Source organism: Molossus molossus, unplaced genomic scaffold, assembly GCF_014108415.1.
Source record: "Molossus molossus isolate mMolMol1 unplaced genomic scaffold, mMolMol1.p scaffold_m16_p_20, whole genome shotgun sequence".
Lineage (NCBI taxonomy): Eukaryota > Metazoa > Chordata > Mammalia > Chiroptera > Molossidae > Molossus > Molossus molossus.
In genome coordinates this window covers 15,975,347-16,000,109 of record NW_023425356.1, presented here as the reverse complement: position 1 = coordinate 16,000,109, position 24,763 = coordinate 15,975,347, and the positions used below count along the sequence as shown (strand labels likewise).

Genomic DNA, 24,763 nt, shown 5'->3' with positions numbered 1-24,763 from the left:
TTTGTTAGGACATGAGGTCATGTAACGGTGAGCCCAAGAGCTGGGGTTGGTGTGTGAGAATTCTCCCCTGAAAGTTTCTTTTTGTTTAGGGACTAGAAAGCAGGACCAAGAGCTGAGAGTGAGGCTGGAGAAGGAATTTTTCAGATAAAGTGACCTGCAATGGTCATTTTAGACAGCAGGGAAGTAAACCAATTGAGGAAATGTAGATGATGCCCAGGGAGTGTTGAGAGCCCACTTGACATGAACAATCGCAAATCTAATCTAACATGAGGCCAGCCAATATCTTTGAATGTTTTTCTCCAACCACATTCAGCGCTGTAGATGTGGAGATGGAGGCAGCAGAGGGCTGGTTTTGAACTGGGGTGTAGTTTACCCAGAGTATAGTATAAACAGAGAGTAGGGCAAGGGAGCTAAGGGTGTGTGCAGGAAGTTTTTGTGGCTGACTGGGAACTTGGGCTAGGTAACAGGCTGACACCTAACTTATCTGACCTTCTGGACATATCTAATAATAAACAGAGTGCTGTTAAAAATGACGCAGGACAACAGGCACAGATTGGACTACCCTGGGCAAATGGTCAGAAGACAGAAGTGAAGACAATGGGAGTGAAGAACAGAGCCAGGTGGTAGGATTAATGGGCTGTCTGTCCTGATAGGTGGAGAGTTGATGTTGGAGTACTAGAAGAGAGTGATCTAGAAAGACAGACATGTGCCTAGAGAGTAGGATGTTTGGAATTGAGAGCATGGAGGCCTTTCAGTTATCAGCAGTGATATGATCTAGTTAGGGTGTGAGCAGGGCCGTGAATAACAAGAATAGGACGGAGGACATAATGACCAGAGAGAAGGACAAGGGGCTGAGAATGAAAGGCTTCTCTGCCTCAGTTGCACAGGAGATCCACCTTAGGAGCATTCAAAATTCCAATGCCCGGCCCTGGCTGGTTTGGCTTAGTGGTTAGAGCGTTGGCCTGCGGACCAAGAGGAGTCCTGGGTTTGATTTTGGCCAAGGGCATGTGCCTCGGTTGCGGTTAGTCCCTGGCCCTAGTTGGGGTCGTGCAGGTGGCAACCAATCGCTGCATCTCTCACATTGGTGTTTCTCACTCTTTCTCCCCCACTCTGTCTGAAGATAAATGTAAAAAATATCCTCCAATGAGGATTAAAAAAAACAATAATAAATAAAATTCCAATGCCTGAATGCACATACCCTCAGGCCAACTGAGACAAAATCTCCTGTGGGACTCAAATTTCAGTTTTTAAAAACACTCTTTGTGTGATTCATGGGCAGCCATGGTGTGACCCAGCGCTCCACATACATAGCGAAGCCAGCAGGACAGGAGGCACACTGGAGACAGTTGCTGTGAAGCAAGAGTTAACATCTTCAAAGAATGAATAGGTGGACCTAGGAGTCGACAGGTGATGACAACGAGAGGGGTATGACCTGATGACATGAGAGGGGAGCTATGTTTTTAGGGAGGAAGGAAAATGGTCCAGAAGCTGCAGTGAGAGACAAGGAGGGATCTGTCCCCCCAGGCCCAGTTGTATGAGAAGTGTGGGAAGAAAACATCGCCACTCAGGGGACTCTGGGTGAACAGAGTCCTCAAGGGAGAGCAGCTGGTAACGTTTACTGAGGAAAGAGAAAGGAACATTCAGAGATGAGGTTCAGGCCCTGGCCAGTTTGGCTCAGCGGTTAGAGCATCAGCCCGTGGACTGGAGGGTCCTGGGTTTGGTTCCTGCTAAGGGCACAAACCTCAATTGCATTTTGTCACCAGCCCCGGTTGGGGTCGTGTGCGTGGCAACCACTTGATGTGTCTCTTTCACATTAATGTTTCTTTCTCTCTCTTCCTCCCTCTCTCCCTCCCGCTCTATCTGAAGATACATGCAAAAATGTCCTCGGGGTGAGGATTAAACAAAAAAACAGAGATGAGATTCCGGAAGCAGGAGATTTTTCTGGGTTCGATGGGGCCCTGCTTGGGGTTTGGGGATGTAGAAGAGCTGGCAGTGCATCACCAGAGGCATGTAGGCCTGTCATCCAGGAGTGAAGGAGGACCGAGGAGGCCTGTGGCGATAGACAAGAACAGGAATGAAGACTTGAACCTGACATCCCAAGGCCTGTGGTGTTCTGAGCACGCGTGAGGAGATGCAGCAAACAAATTGTTTCCTCCCTGGCCGGGTCCCTCAGTTGGTTAGAGAAGCATTCCATACACCAAAAGGTTGTGGGTTCAATTCCCAGTCTGCACGCATTCGGGAGGCAACTGCTTGATAGTTCTCTTTCTCTCCCTCCCTTCTTTTTTTGAAAATCAAAAAGAGAAAGAAAAGGTTTCCCTTGCACTCTGGTCACTTCTCCCTATAAACAATCTCTCGGAATGGGTGACTGGCAGCTCAGTGGCAAATGCAATGGCCTGTGGTCTCCACTCCCAAAGGCCTGTGTGAGATTGGCTTAAGTCTACCCAGTGGAGCAACAGTATCAATGGCTGACCCCCTGAATACTGTGAGTGCCTCCAAAATGAGGGCTGCCCCGACCAAGCCCAACTCTCTCTCTAGGACTTATCCTTGCCCAGCATCACCATCTGTGGGCTGTAGAGAGAAGCAGTAGTCATCTGAGCATGTGTTTCTTGGATTCCTAATATAAGTGGAAACCTGAAGGGTGACTGTACATCTGAAAACATACAGTGGGATGACTTAAGCCAAAACCAAACAAGAATAAAGAACAAGAACAAAGTTCCTACCTTCTGATGCCCAAAATATGTGGACAGGTTTAGAGAAAACATCTTTGCTCTTCACCCAGCTATTGTTCCGCTGTTTGGTCCAGGTGGACACAACGCAGTAGTAATTGCCTCTGTCTTCCTCTGTAGTCCTTTGGATTCGGAAACTGAATGTGTCCACACGTTCCTTAGAGAAAATAAAGTCTCCATCCTGGGCCCGTTGCTTGCTCCTCTCTCCGTACTTCAGCGTCCAGTCCCCGTCCATGACTGCAAGCAGCTCACTGGTCACCACATCATCACTGCGCCGGTTCATCCTGTAGTACCAGGACACTGTCACACGAACACTGGCCTCCATGCTCTTCATGTCCACTACCCGGCAATCCAGCTCCGTGAGGTCATCTGAAAACTCAGGGACCTTAGAAGCATTCAGATACACCTGATAGTCTGGTTCTGAACCAAAGAGAGAAGAACCAGGGTTAAAAAATCAGACTGCAACATACCAAGAATAAGCAAAAAGAAGGAGATGAGCACTCCTCTTGTCCCGACAATTAAATGCTTACCCTACCAACTACAGAGACAGAAATGAAAGTGCTTGCATTGGATGGAAAGGATCCTATAAGAGCTATTATTGCCAAACGTGTACAACTCTGCCCCTACTATGCCCCAAGAACACTTTCGAAGGTCAGAAGCCTAAAGTCCCCCATCAGAATCTTGATCTTGCCATCCTTGGCTATGCTCTAAATGCAAGGCCCTCAGGTCAGTCTCCCCATTGTGTCACTCACTTTACCCATCCTCTGACTTTTCCCACTGAGTCTGTGTTCCACAATCAAGAAACACCCCCATCCTCAAACTCCCCAAATGACATTCTTTTCACTGCCTTGTAGAACCTGCCCATATAATTGTCAACCTTGAAATGTCCTGGCTCACTGCCAGGACACAAATCTGACAGGGGGTGGGAAGAAACCTAGCATTCTCCTAGCAGCCCACAGTCACTGTCAAGTTATTTTTCATTTGCATAAAATCCTCTCCTTCTGAGGTTCATATCAATTTAATCCATTTCTGCAACTCCACATTGACCCCAAGGCCTTCCTCCACACTTGCCAAGGAAGTGGTACTGGAACTCCCTTGTTGCCTCCTTTCCTTTATCCCCACCCCTCCGCATGTCACCCCTAATCATCTAAAGTTCTCCAGTGGCCACAGTCTCACACCACCATGGTGACCTGTTTGCAGGGGCCTTCTTCTCTTGACTGGCTCACAAACTTCTACTCATTCTTCAGTGTCACCTCCCCTGTGCTCCCTCCTTGGGGTCCCCAGAGTGTGACACTCTTTCCCTATGCTTCCATAAGATGGGCACATGCTCTTGGGTAGCAGTAATCCCACTCGGTTATACTCTTTGCTTGAAGGTCTCATCCCCAAGCTCCTAATACACAGCTTCATGTGCAGTAGGCACTCAGTAAATGTTTGCTACTTTAATGGTAAGGCTACATTTTTCTTCCATAGCACTTTGCCTTGTAGGAGAAAAGTCACTCTACCTAAACAGAAGTTTCCATTTGCCAGCACTACCTTTATTCACATCAATTTGATCAAACAGTGTAGTTTCATTGAACGCTGTTTTTATTTATGATCCATTCAGATTATAAACTGCTGAGGTCAAGGAACTGTTCTCTTGTGATTTACGCTTCAAATGAAATGTGTAACATCATGACTTCTCCAAGAATGATTTTACTGGGTCAGGAAATGGAAAGAACTCAAAATCCTAATTCCCTCAAATGCCATCTCCACAAGCACTTAGTTGCAAGTGAGGTTGGACCCTGTGCCATGTCAAGTTAAACCAACGTGGCCCTGCCCACCATGGGAGCACACCTCGCCATGATGTGGATGCTACAGAGAAATACCAAAAGCTTCTAGATGGTCATCCTGCCTCCTCATCATACAGGCAAGTCGCACAGCTGGGGGGTTCCTGCCCCCAGGCAGAGAGCTGACACACCACGGTGCTTCTCTAGCAACAGCTGACTGCAGAACAAATACCACCCAAATGTATTTACGCCGTTACATGCATAAGCCCAGGTATTCCCAAGTTACCCCATACCCAGGGTTTCAGACTCTTTTCTCATGTCAACTTTTGGCAGAGCGGCTGGAGTACAGACAAGGATACCAAGTGCATTTAATGTGGAAAGGACAGACTTCATCAGGCTGTGCACAGACCAAGACCGCACTCCTTGGAATGTTGCAACATCAAGATTCCTCAGGAAGCAGCAATCGCCGCTGTCACTACGAAGCCCCAACTCCATCCCAAGCACAATGTGAAGACCCTTCAGGTGTGTTACACATGAACCTGAGCCACCAATTGTGAGGCAGTCAAGAGCTATGATGAAAAGCCAGGGATCTGGAGCCAGAATGTTCAAATCCTGCCTCTGCCATTTACTTGCTGTGTAATGTTGGGCAAGTTATTTCACCTCTCTGGTGCCTCACCTATAACAATGGGGATCATAACAGTAACTACCTCATAAGGTTACTGCGAAAATTAAGTTAAAATATACATATAAGTGCTTAGACTCATGCCTGGTATGTATGTTATCTGCATGCATGTGTCCACACACATATACACATGTATATATTTGTGAACTACCATTCACAATTCCCATTTCATTCCTGAGGAGGCAGAGTTTAAAGAAGTTAACCAGTGTCCACCCAGCTCCAAAGTGGGAGATTTGAATCCAGGGCTGTGTCCTTCCACCACCTTTCTAGTACATCGCTCCAATGACTCACACTTCCCATCTTCTAGTCAGACTTTCTAAGCACCACCGAGTGGAGCAGCGACTGTGATACACTGAAAGCCACAACTGCCAAGTTACTGCCACAGGCAGTCCCTGTGGGCCACCAGCTCAGCCTGGCTGACCAGTGCAATCCCAAACACCATGGAGCAACCCGTGGGGACTTCTGTCTCCTTACTGATTACTAGCTCTTTACTAATAAACCCTTCAACCCCTCGGGTTTATTTTTACCCGGAGCATGTTCTTCCAAAGTGGCATTTTAAAAGCAAAGGCTGTTGAAGTGACCATGAAAGATGGTAAAGAGCTGATCCATTAGTGGTCAGACCACAAAACACATGGAATAGGTGGTCAAACTATTCCCAGCACCAACCACTAAACGTCCCTCTCCCCCTCCTCCAGCCCCAACTCTTCCTTAGGCTTCGGACCCAGACTCTGGCACAAACCTGGTCTCTCCGTGGCATTCAAGCATCACACATCCGCAGCCTAATTCACTTCATTCCCCACCTGCTTCTGCCAACACACACACACTCATATATATACACACTCACACACATACTCATACACATCCATACACAAATATATATTCACACACCCATACATACACATATACACACATTCATTCACACATATATACACACTCACACACATACACTCACACTCATCCATATACAAGTATACATTCACACACACATTCATCCACCCATACTACATACACACACACACTCTCATTAATACACAAACATACATTCACACACACACACAGTCATCCACCTATACATACACATATAAACACATTCATACACACACACAGAGCTAAAACTCCACTCCAAACAAACAGCCAGCTCCTCCTCCTAACTCCCCAATTACTGTTCCAATTACCACACTCCCACCATTCATTCTCCCGGCCACCTCTATTGAAACATGTGCCCTCTCCGACTCTCCACTCTGAGGGTCCAAAGTCATATACGTTCTACCTGCTCGTTGCCTTTTTCATTTCTCCCATCCTAGGCCTCACACACAGTGCTCTATAAATATTTGTGAATAAAAACTCATGGACAGAAAAAAATGGCAGCGGAGTGAACGGAAGCTACACAGACCGTCTCCCAGAACCAAACTGGAATTACAACTATAACACAGACAAATCGACGGGAAAAGCCAACAGAAAAGCAGCTTGCGAGGACCATACAACGAGGGACACTGACTCGATCCTGGTAGGCTTGCGAAGGCGCGAGACGGGGGCTGGGAGCCCACGGTCAGCAGCTCGGCAGCGGCCTTAGCTGGGAGCAGCGCCCTCGGGTCACACTCCCAGGCGGCTCCACAGCGCAGCCGGGACAGAGGCTGAAACAGCCACAGCCACTCACCTTGGGCTCCGGCAGAGGGAGGGCAGACTGGACTGGAACTGTGTGGGGACACTCGGGGTTTGGAGGGCGCTCAGAGCTTTTGCTGAGTGCAGCCACGCAAGATGGTGGCCATATTGCTCCTTCCCAGGGCTCTGAGAGAGGCCGCAGCCCCTCCCTTGGAGATCCAACCCCACCCCGTGGGCCACTGAAGTGCTAATTGAGGCTCACTAACAACCAGCATCTGCCCCACCCTCGGGAAATCCCCTTGTGCTGAGCACCTGAGGGAGTTTTTCAATCAACTGACAACCAAAAACTCTTCAAGTAACCTAGACTGCTAGCATCCAGGCAAAAAGCTAGAGGATAACAGTACCTTTCCTGGGCTGGCAACTTTAACCAGGAAAGTAACACTTGACAGTGGTGTTTAACGTGGGTCCTCCCTCGCTCATCTAAACACAGGAGAGGGAGCCACAAACAGCAGAACACCAACACCCAAGGGAAAACTTGACAGGCTCCAAAGCCCACAGTGATAGCCAAAATGGTGAAACACAGAAACAGGAGCCAAATGAAAGAGCAAGAGACCTCCACCGAAGATGAGATCAATGTGGAGCAATTAGGCATGTTAACAGAGCTAGAATTCAGAGCCATGATCTTGAGGAAGCTGAACAGCATGAGTAAGGACATAGAGACACTGAAAATAAGCCAACTGGAAATTAAAAACCATCAAGAAGAGATAAAAAATGACATATCAGAAATGAAAAACACATTGGAAGGTTTAAAAAGCAGAGTAGAGGAAGCTGAGGACTGGATCAGTGAATTAGAAGACAGGGTAGAAAAAATCAACCAATCAGAAAACCAAAAGGAAAAAACTATTAAAAAACAGGAAGACAGCTTAAGAGAACTGTGGGACAACTGGAAACGTAATAATATTCGCATCATAGGAGTCCCCGAAGAAGAAGAAAATGAGCAGGGGAAAGAGAATATATTTTAAAAAATAGTGACAGAAAACTTCCCTAATTTGGTGAAGGAAGAAGGCATTCAAGTTCAAGAAGCACAGAGAGTCCCAAGTAAGAAGAACCCAAACAGGCCCACACCAAGACACATAGTAATTAAAATGCCACAAATTAAAGACAAAGAGAGAATCCTAAAAGCAGCAAGAGATAAGCAACAGGTTACCTACAAAGGAAACCCCATAAGGCTCTCAGCTGACTTCTCACAAGAAACACTACAGGCTAGAAGGGAATGGCATGAAGTAATAAAAGTCATGAAAAACAAGAATCTGAATCCAAGACTACTCTACCCAGCAAGGCTATCATTCAAAATAGAAGGTCAAATAAAGAGCTTCCCAGACAAAAAAAAGGCTAAGGGAATACATTAGCACCAAACCAGCACTGCAAGAAATATTAAAAGGACTGCTGTAATTAGCAGTAGAAATGGGAAGAAAAATAGAACCACACTAAACAAAAATGGCAATAAGTACATATCAATAATCACCTTAAATGTAAATGGACTGAATGCTCCCATAAAAAGACACAGAGTAGCTGATTGGATAAGAAAGCATGACCCATCTATATGTTCTTTACAAGAGACCCACCTCACAACAAAAGACTCACATAGGTTGAAAGTGAAGGGATGGAAAAAAACTTTTCCAAGCAAATGGAAAGCAAAAAAAGCTGGGGTAGCAATTCTCATATCTGATAAAATAGATTTCAAAATGAAGACCATAACTAGAGACACAGACGGCCACTACATAATATTGAAAGGATCTATCCAACAGGAAGATATAACCTTGATAAACATATATGCACCCAATTTAGGAGCACCAAAATATATTAAAAATCTTCTGGAGGACTTCCAAGGAGAAATTGATAACAATACAATCATAGCAGGGGACTTCAACACCCCGTTGACAGCACTGGATAGATCCTCTAGGCAAAAAATTAGCAAGGAAACAGAGACTCTAAATGAAGCACTAGACCAAATGGATTTAATAGATATCTACAGAGAATTACACCCCAAAACTACAGAATACACATTCTTCTCAAGTGCACATGTAACATTCTCAAAGACAGACCACATGATAGGACACAAACTAAATCTCTACAAGTTCAAGAAGATTGAAATCATATCAAGCATCTTCTCAGATCACAATGGCATGAAACTAGAAATCAATTGCAACAAGAACATGCAAAGACATTTCAACACATGGAGGCTAAATAGCATGTTATTAAACAATGAATAGGTCACCGAGGAGATCAAGGAAGAAATTAAAAACTTCCTGGAAACCAATGAAAATGAACACACAACAACACAAAATCTATGGGATACAGCAAAAGCAGTTCTGAGAGGGAAGTTCATAGCACTACAGGCCTACCTGAAAAAACAAGAAAAATTTCTAATTGACTGTCTAACCTAACAACTTAAAGAATTAGAAAGCAAACAAAAAGAAAACCCCAGAGCAAGTAGAAGGAAGGAAATAGTAAAGATCAGAGCAGAAATAAATGACATAGAGACCAAAAAAACAATTCAAAGGATCAATGAAACAAAGAGCTGGTTTTTCAAAAAGATAAACAAGATTGATGGACCCTTAGCTAGACTCAACAAGAAACAAAGAGAGAGAACCCAAATACACAAAATCAGAAATGAAAGAGAAGTAACAACCAACACCATGGAAATACAAAAGATTGTTAACAACTACTATGAACAACTATATGGCAACAAATTCGACAATCTAAGCGAAATGGACAAATTTCTAGAAACACACAGTCTCCCAAAACTGGACCGGGAAGAGATGGAAAACTTGAACAGACCAATAACAACTAAGGAAATTGAAGAGGTAATCAAGACTCTCCCAGCAAACAAAAACCCAGGCCCAGATGGCTTCATGGGGGAGTTTTACCGAACATTCAAAAAAGAACTAACACCCATTCTCCTCAAACTATTTCAAAAAATTCAAGAAGGAATACTTCCAAACATGTTCTATGAGGCCAGCATAATTCTAATTCCAAAACCAGAAAAAGACACTACGAAGAAATAAAACTACAGGCCAATATCCCTGATGAACATAGACGCCAAAATCCTGAACAAAATATTAGCAAATCAGATCCAGAAATACATCAAAAAAATTATTCACCATGACCAAGTGGGATTCATTCCAGGGATGCAAGGCTGGTACAATATTCACAAATCAATAAATGTGATATACCACATAAATAAGATGAAGAATAAAAACCACATGATCATATCAATAGATATGCTGAAAAAGCATTCGACAAAATCCAGCCTCCATTTCTGATAAAAACGCTCAGCAATGTGGGAATAGAGGGATCATATCTCGACATAATAAAGGCCATATATGAAAGACCTACAGCCAACATCATACTCAATGGACAGAAACTAAAAACATTTCCATTAAGAACAGGAACAAGACAGGGATGTCCACTTTCGCCACTCTTATTTAACATTGTACTGGAAGTCTTAGCCACAGCAATCAGACATGAAGAAAAAATAAAAGGGGTCCAAATTGGACAGGAGGAAGTGAAACTGTCATTATTTGCAGATGACATGATATTATACATAGAAAACCCTAAAGACTCCATCAAAAATCTACTAGACTTAATAAATGAATTTGGCAAAGTAGCAGGATACAAAATTAACGTCAAGAAATCGATGGCATTCTTGTACACCAATGATGAACTCACAGAAATAGAAACTGAAAAAACAATCCCATTTACCATTGCGCCAAAAAAAATTAAAATACCTAGGAATAAACTTAACCAAAGAAGTAAAGGACCTATTTGCAGAAAACTACAGGTCATTGAAAAAAGAAATAGAGGAAGATATAAAAAAGTGGAAGCACATACCCTGTTCACAGATTGGAAGAATTAACATCATTAAAATGTCCATACTGCCCAAAGCAATCTATAGATTCAATGCAATCCCCATCAAAATACCAACGACATATTTCATAGAACTAGAACAAATACTTCAAAAGTTCATATGGAACCAAAAAAGACCCCGAAAAGCCACAGCAATCTTGAAAAAGAAGGACAAAGTAGGTGGGATCACAATACCAGATATCAGGTTATACTACAAAGCGACTGTAACCAAAACAGCCTGGTACTGGCACAAGAACAGGCATATAGACCAGTGGAACAGAACTGAAAACCCAGAAATGGACCCAAGGCAATACGCTCAATTAATATTTGACAAAGGTGGCAAGAGCATACAGTGGAGTCAAGACAGCCTGTTTAATAAATGGTGTTGGGAAAATTGGACAGCTACATGAAAAATGAAACTAGACCATCAACTTACACCATACACAAAAATAAACTCACGATGGATAAAAGACTTAAATGTGACCCGTGAATTCATAAAAATTCTAGAAGAAAATGTAGGCAACAAAATTTCGGACATCATACGGAGCAGAATTTTCACTGATACATCACCTAAGGCAACAGAAACAAAGGAAAAAATGAACACATGGGACTACATCAAACTAAAAAGCTTCTGCATATCAAAAGAAACAATCATCAAAATGGAAAGGCAACCCACTGTATGGGAGAACATCATTGCCAATGATACATCAGATAAGGGGTTAATTTCCAATATATATAGAGTGCTCATACAACTCAACAAAAGGAAGACAAAGAACCCAATTAAAAAATGGGCAGAGGAGCTGAATAGACACCTCTCCAAACAGGACATACAAATGGCCAAGAGACATATGAAGAAATGCTCAACATCGCTAATCATCAGAGAGATGCAAATTAAAACAACAATGAGGTATCATCTCACACCTGTCAGAATGGCCGCCATCAACAAATCATCAAACAACAAGTGTTGGTGAGGGTGTGGAGAAAAGGGGACTCTAGTACACTGCTGGTGGGAATGCGACTGGTGCAGCCGCTATGGAAAACAATATGGTGTTACCTCAAAAAATTAAAAATTGAACTTCCATTTGACCCAGTGATCCCACTTCTAGGAATATACCCTAAGAGGCCTGAAACACCAATCAGGAAGAATATATGTACCCCCATGTTCATAGCAGCACTATTTACAATAGCTAAGATGTGGAAATAGCCCAAGTGTCCATCAGTAGACAAATGGATAAAAAAGCTGTGTTACATATACACAATGGAGTACTACGCAGCAGTAAGAAAGAAAGATCTCTTATCCTTTGAGACGACATGGAGGGACCTGGAAAGTATTATCCTAAGTGAAAGAAGCCAAGCAGAAAAAGACAAATATCACATGATCTCACTTATATACAGAATATAATGAACATAACAGTCTGAGGAATACGGTAGACCCAGAAACATGGAAGTAGGGCACAGACTGACATTCCTCAGAAGAGGGGGTGTGAGGGTGGGAAGAGATAAATCACAGAACTTATATGCATGTATGCATGACCAATGGACATGGACAACTAAGCCGGGGACGGGGCGGGGATGGGGTGGGGAGGGGGGTGCCAATGGGGTAAAAAAGTGAAATATCGGTAACAAAAAAATAAATTAAAAAAAAAAAAAAAGAAGGGGAAAAAAACAAAAAACAAACAAACAAAAAAACTCATGAACACCACCTTCATCTCAGCCCTCTTTGGCTCCAGCCAAGTCTCTTATAATAACCTCCCAACCCGATGCCAGGCCAACACAGCTGCAGAGTCATCTATTCAGTGACCGTCACATGGCTTTTCCTCTCATCTGCTGAGGAAGAACACCCACCTAGGCCTAGCACGCAGGGCCTCCATAGTGCAAGTTGAGCCCATCTGTCCAGCCCCACCGCCCACCACCTCCTCACATAAGTTCTAGATTCTATTCAACACCACCACTCACCATTCCCTAGTCACCTCCTGTGCTTCCACATGTTCTCTTTCCTGCCCTCTGCCTCAGCACCTAGGACACCTGCTCAGCGAGGCACTGAATAAATGACTGAACAGGTTCTTCCATTCCATTTCACCCTCCACCCCCAAATGGATCTGTTCAAACCCTATGTGCACAGATGCACGGAGCAGAGAGTACAGGGCGACACAGGAGCAATGCAGGGGTGACACAGGGGTGATGCAGTGCACACATCTAGTTACAGGAATTCTAGCTTGGCAGGAGAGGAAAAGCTCTCCACTGACTGGTTGGTCTCCTAATGAGGAGACCATGAACACCACCTTCTGTTGAAACTAAATCTTAGGGCCCAAAAGGAGGACCCTACTGCAATGACCAACAAAAACAAGTGAACTTACAATGGGTAAGTTCTAGTGGTTTAAAGGAGGTTCCAAGGTCATTTGAACTATCTATCAGCCTTGTAGGTCAAATGAGACTTGTACTCCAAGATAAGATATAACTCCACTATGTCAAAACAGTAGAGATGGCTCTCCATTTCTCTCATTTGGTGCATGGATGGAAATTTTCCTGTATAGTTTTGTGTGCAGAGACTACCTGTTCCTCAAGGCCATCATGCACAGAGCTTGTAAGTGTAGCCTCTCCACTCAACAGAGAATGCTTCCTTTGCACTCATCCAGCCTGTCACACCTCTATTTCTTACTCAACAAACGTTCACAGACACCTTACTGTCTGCCAGGCTCCCTGCTCTCTAAGGATTTTATCTGAACACAGCCTTGAGCTCTGGTAATGTCCTTATGGTCCTTATGGTCTTATGGTCCTTCTTCACAGGGTCCGGCACTAGCTACTTTATTCATCCGCATGTTGTATGCACACAGTGCCTTGTATATAGAAGATATTACTATACTTGCTTGAATTGGACTAAATTTAATATTTTGGTCCTGGTCGGTTTGGCTTAGCAGTTAGAGCATCGGCCTGCGGACCAGGGAGTCCTGGGTTTGATTCTGGCCAAGGGTACATTCCTCAGATGCGGTTAGTCCCCGGCTCCTGTTGGGGTCATGCGGGTGACAGCCAGTCAGTGTGTCTCTCTCACATCGATGTTTTTCTCTCTCTCTCCCTCCCACTCTGTCTGAGGATAAATGTAAAAATATTCTTGGGGGAGGATTAAAAAATATATATATTTTGCATAAAAATGCTCATTTTTGGCAGAAGCATTCCACTAGGGATTACCGCTATATTCTGCTTGATCTCATCAAGGAATCAGCTAAGGATGCAATGATGGTTACATTTAAAAATGCTTATCAGTTAAAGATGCATACTGAAGTATTTAATGGTAAAATGATATGATGTCTGGGATGTGCTTTAAATTCTTACTGAAGAAGTGTGTGTGTGTGTCTGTGTGTGTGTGTGTGTGTGTGTGTGTGTGTGTCTGGGAAGAGAGATGAAATAAGATTGGCAAAATATTGATAATTATTGAAGCTGGTGGTTCTTTCTACTTCAGTGTGACTTTCTTAGTAAATTCTACTCCAACTGCACCCACATGTAAGTAAGCCCTCTCACAGGATACTGAGGCCGACTGACGTTACTAACATTCTGACAAGCAAGGGTCTGCTCCCTAATCTGCTTCTCTGTGTGATGTCTGCTCATATACACACCACCTCCTGAAGCTAGGGCCTCCAACAGTATGGCCCTCAAATGAAAGACTATGGTTTTTACACAGGGGTCATGAAACTCCTTTGTTACAACTTTCAAAACAATGAAAAGCTACTAGAATCACTGGCTAATTTGTGAAAGCAGATAGTCTATAGGCCAGGCACTAACCATGCCATACACTTTCCTCACACTCTTGCTTATTAATCTTCATAACAACCTTATGATACAGATACTATTTTCATGTACATTTCCTAAATAGGAAACAAAAACAAACACCAAATACAGGATACAGATGATGTGTTGAGAAATTGTGTCCCTGAAACTTGATTCACCCCAATAATTTCAATAAAAATAAATGAATAAATAAATAAAAACAAAAACACCAAAGCCCAGAGGAGTTAAGTTTGAAGGCTATGGTCCTGCACAGTAGGTATGAGCAGAATTCTAGGCAAGGCTTTAGCTACACGGTCTTCCCACTAGAACCAAATTGCACACCCTTATTACACACCCAGTTATAACACTTTCTCAAAGACTGCTGCAGCCCAGAAGACGAGAGTGATAACAGCCCAGACTCTAATCCTGGACCATGTACAACAGGGCCATGTTCTAACACTCGCTTTGAAGAGTAGCAAACTTGGCACAGCTGATTAGATGAACAGGCAGCATGCTCGAGTTAGAGGAAACAGGAGTGCCCTCTCTCTGCTGATGCGGTTTTATTATCTTGATTTGGGCAGGTATCATAGAGGTAACTGAGCAAGCTGACTGATTGTTAAAGAGTTGCCACCATCACATTTGCATAGAAAAATTCTCTAACATTTAAACCGAGGCTATAAATAAGAAGCTGTTGTTTTGGGGGAACACTTGACCCCTCCACAGTAGAACTATTATTATGAGGTTGTATTCAGATTTAGCCATGTCAAAGCAATAAAGATAATATCATTTGAATGGGACAGCTATGCACCCCCCACACACAAAGTAACACTCATGTGGTTTTTCGCTTTCATCTTCATTCAACTCCTCCCAGGGAAGAAAGAGTTGAGTCACCAGATTTGGGGGCAGGGACAGGAAAGGGGCTAGATGTGGTCAGCTTATCCCCATCTTCTTGGGGAGGGGGATACTTTCAGGACACACATTGCTGGTTCTTCCATGCCCTGAGACAGACTCCTATGTCTTACTTGGTTAAGATCTTGGTGGAGAAGAGTATGTTACATGTTGACCCCCCACCCTCAAACACTAATAAATCATCACCACCACCACGAACATGAACTGAGCACTTAAGTACCAGGCACTGTGCTAAATACTTTTTAATGCATTATCAAAGGAAACCAAGAAAACCAAAGCTTAGAAACCTTAAGCAACACACCTAAGACAGCACAACTAGAAGCAACACACCTAAGATAGCACCACTTGGAAGGTGGTGAAGCAGGATTCCAACACTTACCCACATGCTCTTCTGCCTTCAGGGATAATCCTAGATAGACAGCCAATAGCTGCCTATAAAAGTCTGCAGATCTAACTCTTATCTCCTATAGATGGCACAGAACTCTGAATTTTCTACCAAGTACTTAGCAGATTAACAGCTCCTTTTAAAGAAAAATAATTACCTCCCTTGCTGGCACACTGCTGGAAGAGGGGATGGTCCTCTTGTGGGGAAAAATGCAAATCAGGTTCTTATACCCAGGCAGCATAACTCAACTCTGCTTCCTCCTGATCTTCTATCTGAAGCCCATGGAAGCCTCTCCAATTAACACCACAGAAGTCTGGTACTTTGGGCAGAGAGCTCAACCATGAACTGATTAGTATCCAACTCGTGCCAAAGGCTCATTTAAGACATCTGATAGCAGAGAGAGATGGCTTAAGATGCAGATTAACTCACTATTCCTCCAGATCCTCTATAGTTTTAGCTATACACTAAACTGGAATGACACAAAGCAACACTTGTCCTCCACAGTAACTCAGCTTCTTACAGAAACTCCTTCACACACTTACGATTTATGCCCTCAGCTCCTTCAGAGAGTGGATATAAGAAACATCCATTTAAACAATCACTTAGGGCCTTTTGTAAAAGAACAGTTGAAAGCACTGTCCATTATGTTATCCAATGCCCCTTAAATAAAAAAGCACATGATAAATTCAATGCCAAGAAAAAGTTTGTCTCTGAGTTTGTTTTCCTTTATCAGAGAACTGTCTAATCACATTTCTTTTTGCCTCAACTCTTCAAAACTTCACAGGCAAATTCACTGTGTTCAAATGCAGTAACTAATTCACCCAACTACCCTGCAATATTCCAACTACCTTGCAATATCTATCCCTTGATTTTTTAAAACCTCTTTTAATCTTGATTTTATTTTTATGTCTCCTGCTTTAAATTGTGATTCATTTTGCAACCCAACTTAAATCTTTTTTCCCCTTCAAAAGTAGGACATAAACCTAAGTAAAAGATGCTTTTTCCTACCCTCTAAAAAAAATCATCATGGTCCTCCCAGTTGCTACAAATGCTCTTAGATTTGCCAGACCCATTCACATCACTGCGCTGAGCTCTGTCTGGTTAACACAATAGAACATGAGGAAATTATAATCAGCTTCCACCCCTCATCTACTCAGAGCACCAACCCCAAGGAAATGACAAGAATGGCCCAGCTTCTAGGACTCTGTGCTCTAGAGTTTCAGGGGTGGAACTGATTCCCAAAGCTAAAAATGTTTCCACCTAAGATAACAATACTTGAGACAGACTCCACTTAAGATGACAATACTTGGGACAGACTTGACTTGGGGCCATAATTCTAAGCCATCCTAAACATTTCTTTTGAAATAAAAGAAACAAGCATTAACCACTTGTGATAGAATCTATTTTCCAAAAACAACTAAAGCAGTATTTATTAGCCACATGCTCTTTTGCAATGTGACCTTGCTATTCACCTATTAAGAGATGGGGTCTCTTTCTCTACCTCCTTGAACTGGAGCAGAGTCTGTGATAGCTTTGATCGACATGAAATAGTGGAAGTGACACTGTGCCAGTCCTGGGGATAGCTTTCAACTGGCTGGGCACTTCCACTTCCTGCTTCTTGGAAGCCAGCCACCAAGTAATGAGTGTGACTGCCCTGAGAAGACTGCTATGAGAAGCCCAAGCCACGTGAAAAGGGCCTGGAGGATGAGATGCCATGTGGGAACAGAGAGAGAGGCCCAGGAGCATGGTGACATGTGCATGAGAAAGCCATCTGGAAGGGAATCCCCAGTCCCAGCCATCCCAGCTGTCACCACATGTATCAGAGATGAATCCCCTTGGGTCCTTCTTAATTTCTGACCCTCAAAATCATAAGCAAAATAAAAATCAGTGGTTTTCAGATGGGACTAGGGCAGCACCTCACTCACAAGGTTGTTGCGGGGATTAACTATTTTATGCATGTAAAACCTTTAGCCAGGTGCCTGGCACACAGTATGTGTTCAACATATGATCATTATTATTGCCCGGCTGGTGTGGCTCAGTGGTTGAGCGTCAACCCATGCACCAAGGGGTCACCAGTTCGATTCCTAGTCAGGGCACATGCCCAGGTTGTGGACCCAATCCTCAGTGCGGGCCATGAAGGAGGTGGCCAATCGATGTTCTTGCTCAACAATGTTTCTATCTCTCTCTAAAATTAATAAAGAAAAAAATTTTTAATGATAATTATTATTTTTAATATAATAATTGAGAGTTTTGTAACACCCACATAGGGAACCAACTTTCTGAAGAATTCTTTTGTGACAACATTTGATAGTCACACAACGTAAGATGACCTATGCAAACAGACATGTCTGCAGGTCATGTTCTCCCTGTCCTTTTGGGGCACCTCTCAGTTACCTCCAATGAGTCCCACACTGCACATGGTATGGTATCCACATATGTACACAGACATGTTGTGTATCTAGAGAGAATCATATGTCGGGCTGGGCCCATGGGTTTCTTGGCAGATAATTCAACTGTGAGGACCTGGAGAAAGGTCAGCTGATGTACTCACACTGGACTTGCCTCCTGACAAGTGTCCAGGCAGCTGTAATGGTGAGAGACACAGGGAAGGAGGAGATTTACAAGGGAGAAAGGAGTAGAAAGCAGTCGGTTTGAACCAGGGGTGGGGAAGCTTTTATCTGCCAAGGGGCATTTGGATATTTATAACATCATTCATAGGCCATACGAAATTATCAACTTAAAAACTAGTCTGCTATATTTGGTCAGGCTAATTTGGTAAGGCGTGTGATGTTAGCTGGTATTGATTTTGCGGGTCTTAAATGGCCCAAGGGCCGGACTTTCCCCACCCCTGGAGGTTTACCAGGGTACAATGCCTCTGAATACTGAGTTGAACATCACTGCTTTCTTAGTTTTCTATGCACATATTTCAACACTGCCCATATGTCCAGTGCTAATTTATCTAGCCAACCAGCCAGCATTTATTGAGTGCCACTGCATGCACAGCACTGTGCAAGGTGTGAGGTCCTGTGCACCTCAGCGTCAGCCAGAAAAAAGCACTGGTGACTCAAAACAATGGTGCTGGCACGTTGCAGAAAAACAAACAGCTTGATCCTTAGGATAATCACTGAACCTTTTCCCACAATTCAGTCTCTTTATTCCTTCTCACTTTGGAAAACACAGACACCAACAAATCCCTTCTAGTTAAAAGAGCCCGTTCCTTCCCAGAGCTCTCCTCCAGCTCTCTGCCAGTCTCTGCACCCCCTTCCCCCCCCAACCAGGTATGCCTGGATCAATGCACAAGTACTTCAAAGAGGCCCTCAAATTGGGAAGCAGACAGCACTTTCTAAAAAAAAAAATCCGCTTGAGCTCTGATTGAGTTGGAAGGGGGAGGGGAAAGAGAGTCAGTGCTGGGACCTGACAGCTACACAAAGCTCCAAGGATCAGCGCTGAGAGACAAATTCCGCTCCAGAGATGAAAACTCTTCTCTAGGTGCTGACAACATCTGTTTTATTTTGAAGGTTGCTAAGGAGAGTTCTAGCTGGGCCAACATTGTTCCAGTTCAGTACTTCAGAGCGAGTCTCTTGCGTGGGGTTCAGAAGGCAAGAATAAAAGCTTGCCAGATAAACCCTGTTCCTTTCACTTTTCAGATATCAAAGAATCACTTTGCTACCAGGGATGACGAATGCCCTGCCTAGTCTCACTCTGAACTAGATGTACCTCCTGATTACTCTCTTATTACTCATCTTCTCCCTGCCCCCTCTGTCCCCGCTTGCCAACTCCCCACCTTTGCCAAATAAAGGCTTATTTGGAAGAAACAGATCCGTGCACCCATGAGAAGATTTCAGTGCAGAGACAAGGAAGAGCCAATAGGAGTTGGGGATCATGGCAGGAGGATGCTTAGCATCAGACAAAAGAGGAAACGATTTCCTGGCCTTCAAAGATGTTTTACTCCCAATAATCAGAGCCATGCCAAAAGCCTCCAGCAGGGTCCTCAGCAGTTGTGGGACAGTGGAGCGCTCGAGCTCAGGACAGAAAGACAGACTGGCAGTCCTGTTACTATCTTTGTGATAATGGAAGTGGAAAGCAAGGCACACTCCACTCATCCCCATCTTGCCTAGGTTTACTTGTAATTAATTACAAGACAGTAACAAAAGATAGGAAAAGTCAGTCTTGCAGGGCAGGCATTTAGGACAATAAGAGGTGGAGAAGATAACAATGGTAAAAAAGGACATGACGATGATCTTCATGTATGTGACAAGTTGTTATAAATGGGTGGTGAGGTGATCAACAGCCATTCAGCTCCTCCAGTGAATTGTACCTGGGTGAGAGCCCACCAGGAGAACAGGGGAAGCAGGAAGGCTCTTCCATTTAACTGGTATATCTGCAAATAAAATTATTTGGCGATTCCATTAACTGCAGGAATTCTCTCTCTTTCTGCACTAGGCTTTAGAGAGCACCAGCTCCTGCCAGAGAGCACCTAGGAGTCTAGGAAAAGACAGGAAGAATGAAGGCGGTCCCCCTGCGCAATGATCCATTTCAAAGACCCATTCAACAGGGCTGGACCCTGCAAATCTCAACAACAAAAGGAAACTCTATCCTCTCAAATGAGGGTATTGAGACAACTGAGGCCACATTATCTAAACATTGCTGTTGCCTGCCAGATTCCATTTCAGCCAGTTTTGCTTCCACCCCCAGCTTGGGATCTTATCCAGGCTGAAGTATGCTTGTCCTGATACCAAGAACGCAAAAATAACTGAAATACACGCTCTGACTCCTCCTGATATCCCAGAGGAGGGATTAAGCCAGGGAGGCTAAGAGCCATCCCCCAAATTACTCACCTAGCCAGGTCACATCCACACCAGCTGGGGCAGACATGTCTTCTGCCACCTTGTGCCAGCTCCTGTTGTGCCCTGGTGCCCAGAGTGCCACGTGGCAGAAATAGTAGCCAGAGTTTTCTTTGCTAACATCTCGAACCAGTAAATGGTAGGAGTGTGCATCCACGTGACTCAAAGCAACATGAGGAGAGCTGTGCACCAGGGAATCACGGTCCAGCCGTGCCAACACATGGGGGCCAGGCACAGTGCTGTCCGGTGTCCTGCTGAAGTACCATGTCACCTCAGGTCGGACATCATCCGCTCGGTCTGTTGTGATGTTGCAGCTCAGGTCCAGCTCCTTTCCTTCAGCCACAGACACGTTCCTGCCCACGGTAGCTCGCAAAACTTGAAATTAAAAAATACATCTTGATAATGTGGATAATGTTTGGCCTTTCCACCACCTTCCCTTTAGATCATCTCCTTTTGGGTTTTATTTATGACATTAAAATTAGAAGGCTTTATACAGTTGTAAATGCTTGAGAAATACTTATTAAATAAACTCATGAAACATATTTCCTTTTAATTCATAAACATTTATATACTTACTATATGTCAGATACTCTTCCAAGTACTTTAGAAAATATTAATCTTCAAAGCAACCCTATGAAGTAGTTACTATTATTATCTCCATTTTACTGATAAGGAAACTGAAGCACAGAGAAGTTAAGTAACTTGCTCAAGATCACACAGCTAATATACGGCAGAGCTGGAATTCTAATCCAGGCTGCCTGCCTCCAGGAACTCTCCTCTTAACTGATACACTACTGTTTGAAAAGAAGTCTGCTGAACATTACAACACTAAAATTATACTTTCTCCACATGCATTATAAGATATGGGTGATTTTCCAGAGAAAGGAGAATTCCATTCTGACTGATACATATTATAAGTTGGGGACTGGGCACGGGGGTTGGAGGTTGGAGGGCAGGAGTGGAGGGTAAAACCAACTTTTGGGTAAAAGAGGGAAAATCTTAAACAGAAGGATCAGGAAAGTGAAACCAGACCATACGCCTATGACTCAGGTCTTCAAAATGCAATATATGTAGAGCATCATTTACTCCATTAGATATGTCACCTTCAAGTTAAGCGTAAAGCACATATTTTCAAACCAACACAATGATTGCTGGGTTACCCAGGCTGCTGCGCTCTCGTTAGTGTGAACAATGAAAAGTAGATCACATTTAGGTGGAGCACTGATGGACATGGTGCTGGTCTCGAACATCCCCTGCCAGCTTTTCACATGGAAACATTTTGCTTTATTTAAGGGGCTTTTAAAAAGAAGCTGAACATCTGTAATCAGAGTAGAGAAACGTTCATCTCAAGGTAATGCTGTGGGAACAGCTCCCAGGGGGATTCAGTGCAGACACAGTCCTGGTCTTCCAGCAAGAGTTGCTCAGCTTCAACTGATGTCCAGAGGAGGTTCAGTGACAAAGGCTGGTGCCCATTCATAAAAGACAAGCCCCAAAGCCCATGCCCTCTGGAGTTACTGCTTTCATATAAATATTTCCAAAGCCTGACAACATTTCAAACAAGTGTTTCAGGCCAAGTTCAAGACTCACCTTTATGAAGACAGAAAATTAGGTGGGCCCAGTAATTACAAAAAAAAATTTAAGTCTCATTTCTCACCTTCATCTACCCTCCAAATTCCTCCTTCTCCTGAGGTTGACACCTTTAAAGGGGTCAAAAGTAATTTGAGGATGTCTTCTGAAGGGAGTCAATATAAAAACTGTTGCCCTGAGTCTGTGCTGCAGTTTGAACCACCCCACGTACAAGGACTATGGTCAGAGACCCTGGAATATTGCTAGAGGCCCATGTGCTGGTCACCAGCTGCTGGAGGTAGAAGATGGCTCAGGAGGGAACCAGGTGAGAGAAGAAGTGGTCAATACACAGCTGTGGACTGTCCGTATGGAGTAAATAGAGTCTTAGGTTTAGGAGGAGTGGTAGAAATGTTCTTCAACTGTATAGTTCTCTTTGTAATTTTCTCTGCAAGTGGCTAAATGTCGTGTCACACCACTAACCATTGTTCTCACATGTTCTGGACTGGGGGGATGGTCTCTTGTGGGAAACGGGAAGGAGCAGGCTGAAGCAAAGAAAGAAGCAGTACTAAGGACTCAATGCAAGAGGGGACCTCAGACAAAGGCTATGGTGCTTCAGGCTTTCTCCTGCTAGATTTAAATGAATCCATAACAGACACCAAGACCTGAGTCAAACAGACCACTCATGAACAGGGAGGGTAGGGGGGACTGTCACACAGGTAACACAGTCCCACTGTTTAAAGTAGCTTTGGGCTGTTTATCACAACAGTACAGTAAGAATACTTAGGAAGCTAGCTATGGCCAGTGAAGGTGTTGACAAGAGAAAAAGCAGCACTCTAGTGTGGGGTTCTTAACCAGAGGTCCACAAAGAGAGTCCATGATGGACAAATAAGAAAAGTTTTCTATTTGTACTAATCTCGACCTAAAATATAGCATCTCCTCTCGTTATGAGACTAAGCAACAAACAAGTGTTGTATTATCTATCCCTGGGATTTAGCCCCAGTAGAGGTCACAGATGTCTTTATATCACATGACAATTGTTGCAGATATCTTAAAATATCATTTATATTTGTCTTTACTTAGAAATTCCAGTAGTGCCCTGGCCAGTTTGGCTCAGCGGTTAGAGCGTCGGCCTGCGGTCCGGAGAGACCTGGGTTTGGTTCCCACTAAGGGCATGTACCTCGGTTGCCGTTTGTCCCTGGCCCTGGTTGGGTCGTGTGGGTGGCAGCCACTCCATGTGTCCCTTTCACGTCAATGTTTCTCTCTTTCTCTCTCTCTCCCTCCCACTCTATCTGAACAAAAAATGGAAAAATGTCCTCGGATGAGGATAAAAAAAAAAAATTCCAGTAGTTCTTAGGCCACCCACTGTATCTTATTATTTAATGCATTGATAAAGTTCAATATTGTTATATAACAAATCTGTCTTTAAAATATTTTGATAACTACTTCAACATAATTGTTTTTCTTTGTCATCCTCTGTATGTATTTTAGGCATTAAACATGTTAAGGTCTATGGGCTTCAAAAGACTGTCAAAGAAGCTCACGACACAAAAAGGTTGCCAACCCCAGGCTCAGGTGAGAGCCAAATGCTATTACCTGCCTAATATGTTCAGAGTGCTCAGGTCTTAAAACCGGGTATTATGGGTTCTGTGCCTTCTTTAAAATAAAAAATACTTTTCCTGAAATTCCTGCATGCAAAGAAAACTTGCTGCAAATCTGAAACTCTTAACCCCAGTTATTTGATGCAAGCTGAAGAGCGGGCATTTCTTAAGACAGACAGATTTCAGGCAGATCACTTCTGAAAAGGAAGGTGACCTGAGTCCAGTGGACCCAAGACTGACCATGACGGGCAGCCCCTCCCCTTAACAAGAGCACCTCCCGCATTAACAGCCACAGTCACTAAGAACCTCACTCCTGCTTTTACCAAATCTAGCTCCTGTGGGGTGGTGTAAATGCAGAGTGAAATGCTCATGACAACGCAGTCTGTAGAGGAAAAATACTCCCCATATGGAGTATGCATCCTGCTTTCTTTCGGATCTGAGCCACAGAGTGGCCACACACTCACATTTATACTCAGGAAGTGAGTCTGGCCAAGGTTTTCTCAGTTTACAAAACAGGAGCAGCAGCTATGACAGTCAAGTACTGAGATCTGAAGATGATAGACTCCCAGAAAACCAAGTACATCCATCCATCCATGGCAATATCATCATGCTGAGAAGGTCTCTTTGCACTTCGTCTCTGCCAAACCCACACTCCATGGGGCCTGGGAATGCTCCTCAAGAACTTCCACTCCAGGGCCCAGGACACAGCTGATCATCTGTTAGGTTCTTTATTGCTGCTTGTGGGACATGGAATCAATAATGGCTTGTTTTTCTTTCTCATTTGTTTTTCTTTTATTTTTATGAGTTTTCTAAAATATATTTTCCTAATTGGTTGTCTATTAAGATTAGAAAGTTGTGTGTTACTGTTTGTTTTTTAAGCTGGTTCACAGATGACAGGACAAAGAACTTCCTGCATAGAGACCCCAAGGCTTGATGCTCCTATATATATAAGATGAGGCCCAGCCCTGGAGAACTCCTCACCTAGAAGGGGTGGAGCATCGGAGGGGACCTGAG

At 43.7% G+C, this 24,763-nt stretch overlaps 1 protein-coding gene across 1 annotated transcript in view; it reads right to left on the bottom strand.

Moving 5' to 3' along the window:
* Positions 1 to 24,763, bottom strand: part of PTGFRN (prostaglandin F2 receptor inhibitor) — an 87,641-nt gene that overhangs the window by 23,616 nt on the left and 39,262 nt on the right. The window contains exons 4-5 of the mRNA XM_036273623.1: positions 20,580 to 20,960; positions 2,721 to 3,146 (exon numbers count right to left, since the gene is read on the bottom strand). Of these exons, the coding sequence (XP_036129516.1) occupies positions 2,721 to 3,146; positions 20,580 to 20,960 (807 nt within the window). The remainder of the gene's footprint in view (positions 1 to 2,720; positions 3,147 to 20,579; positions 20,961 to 24,763) is intronic.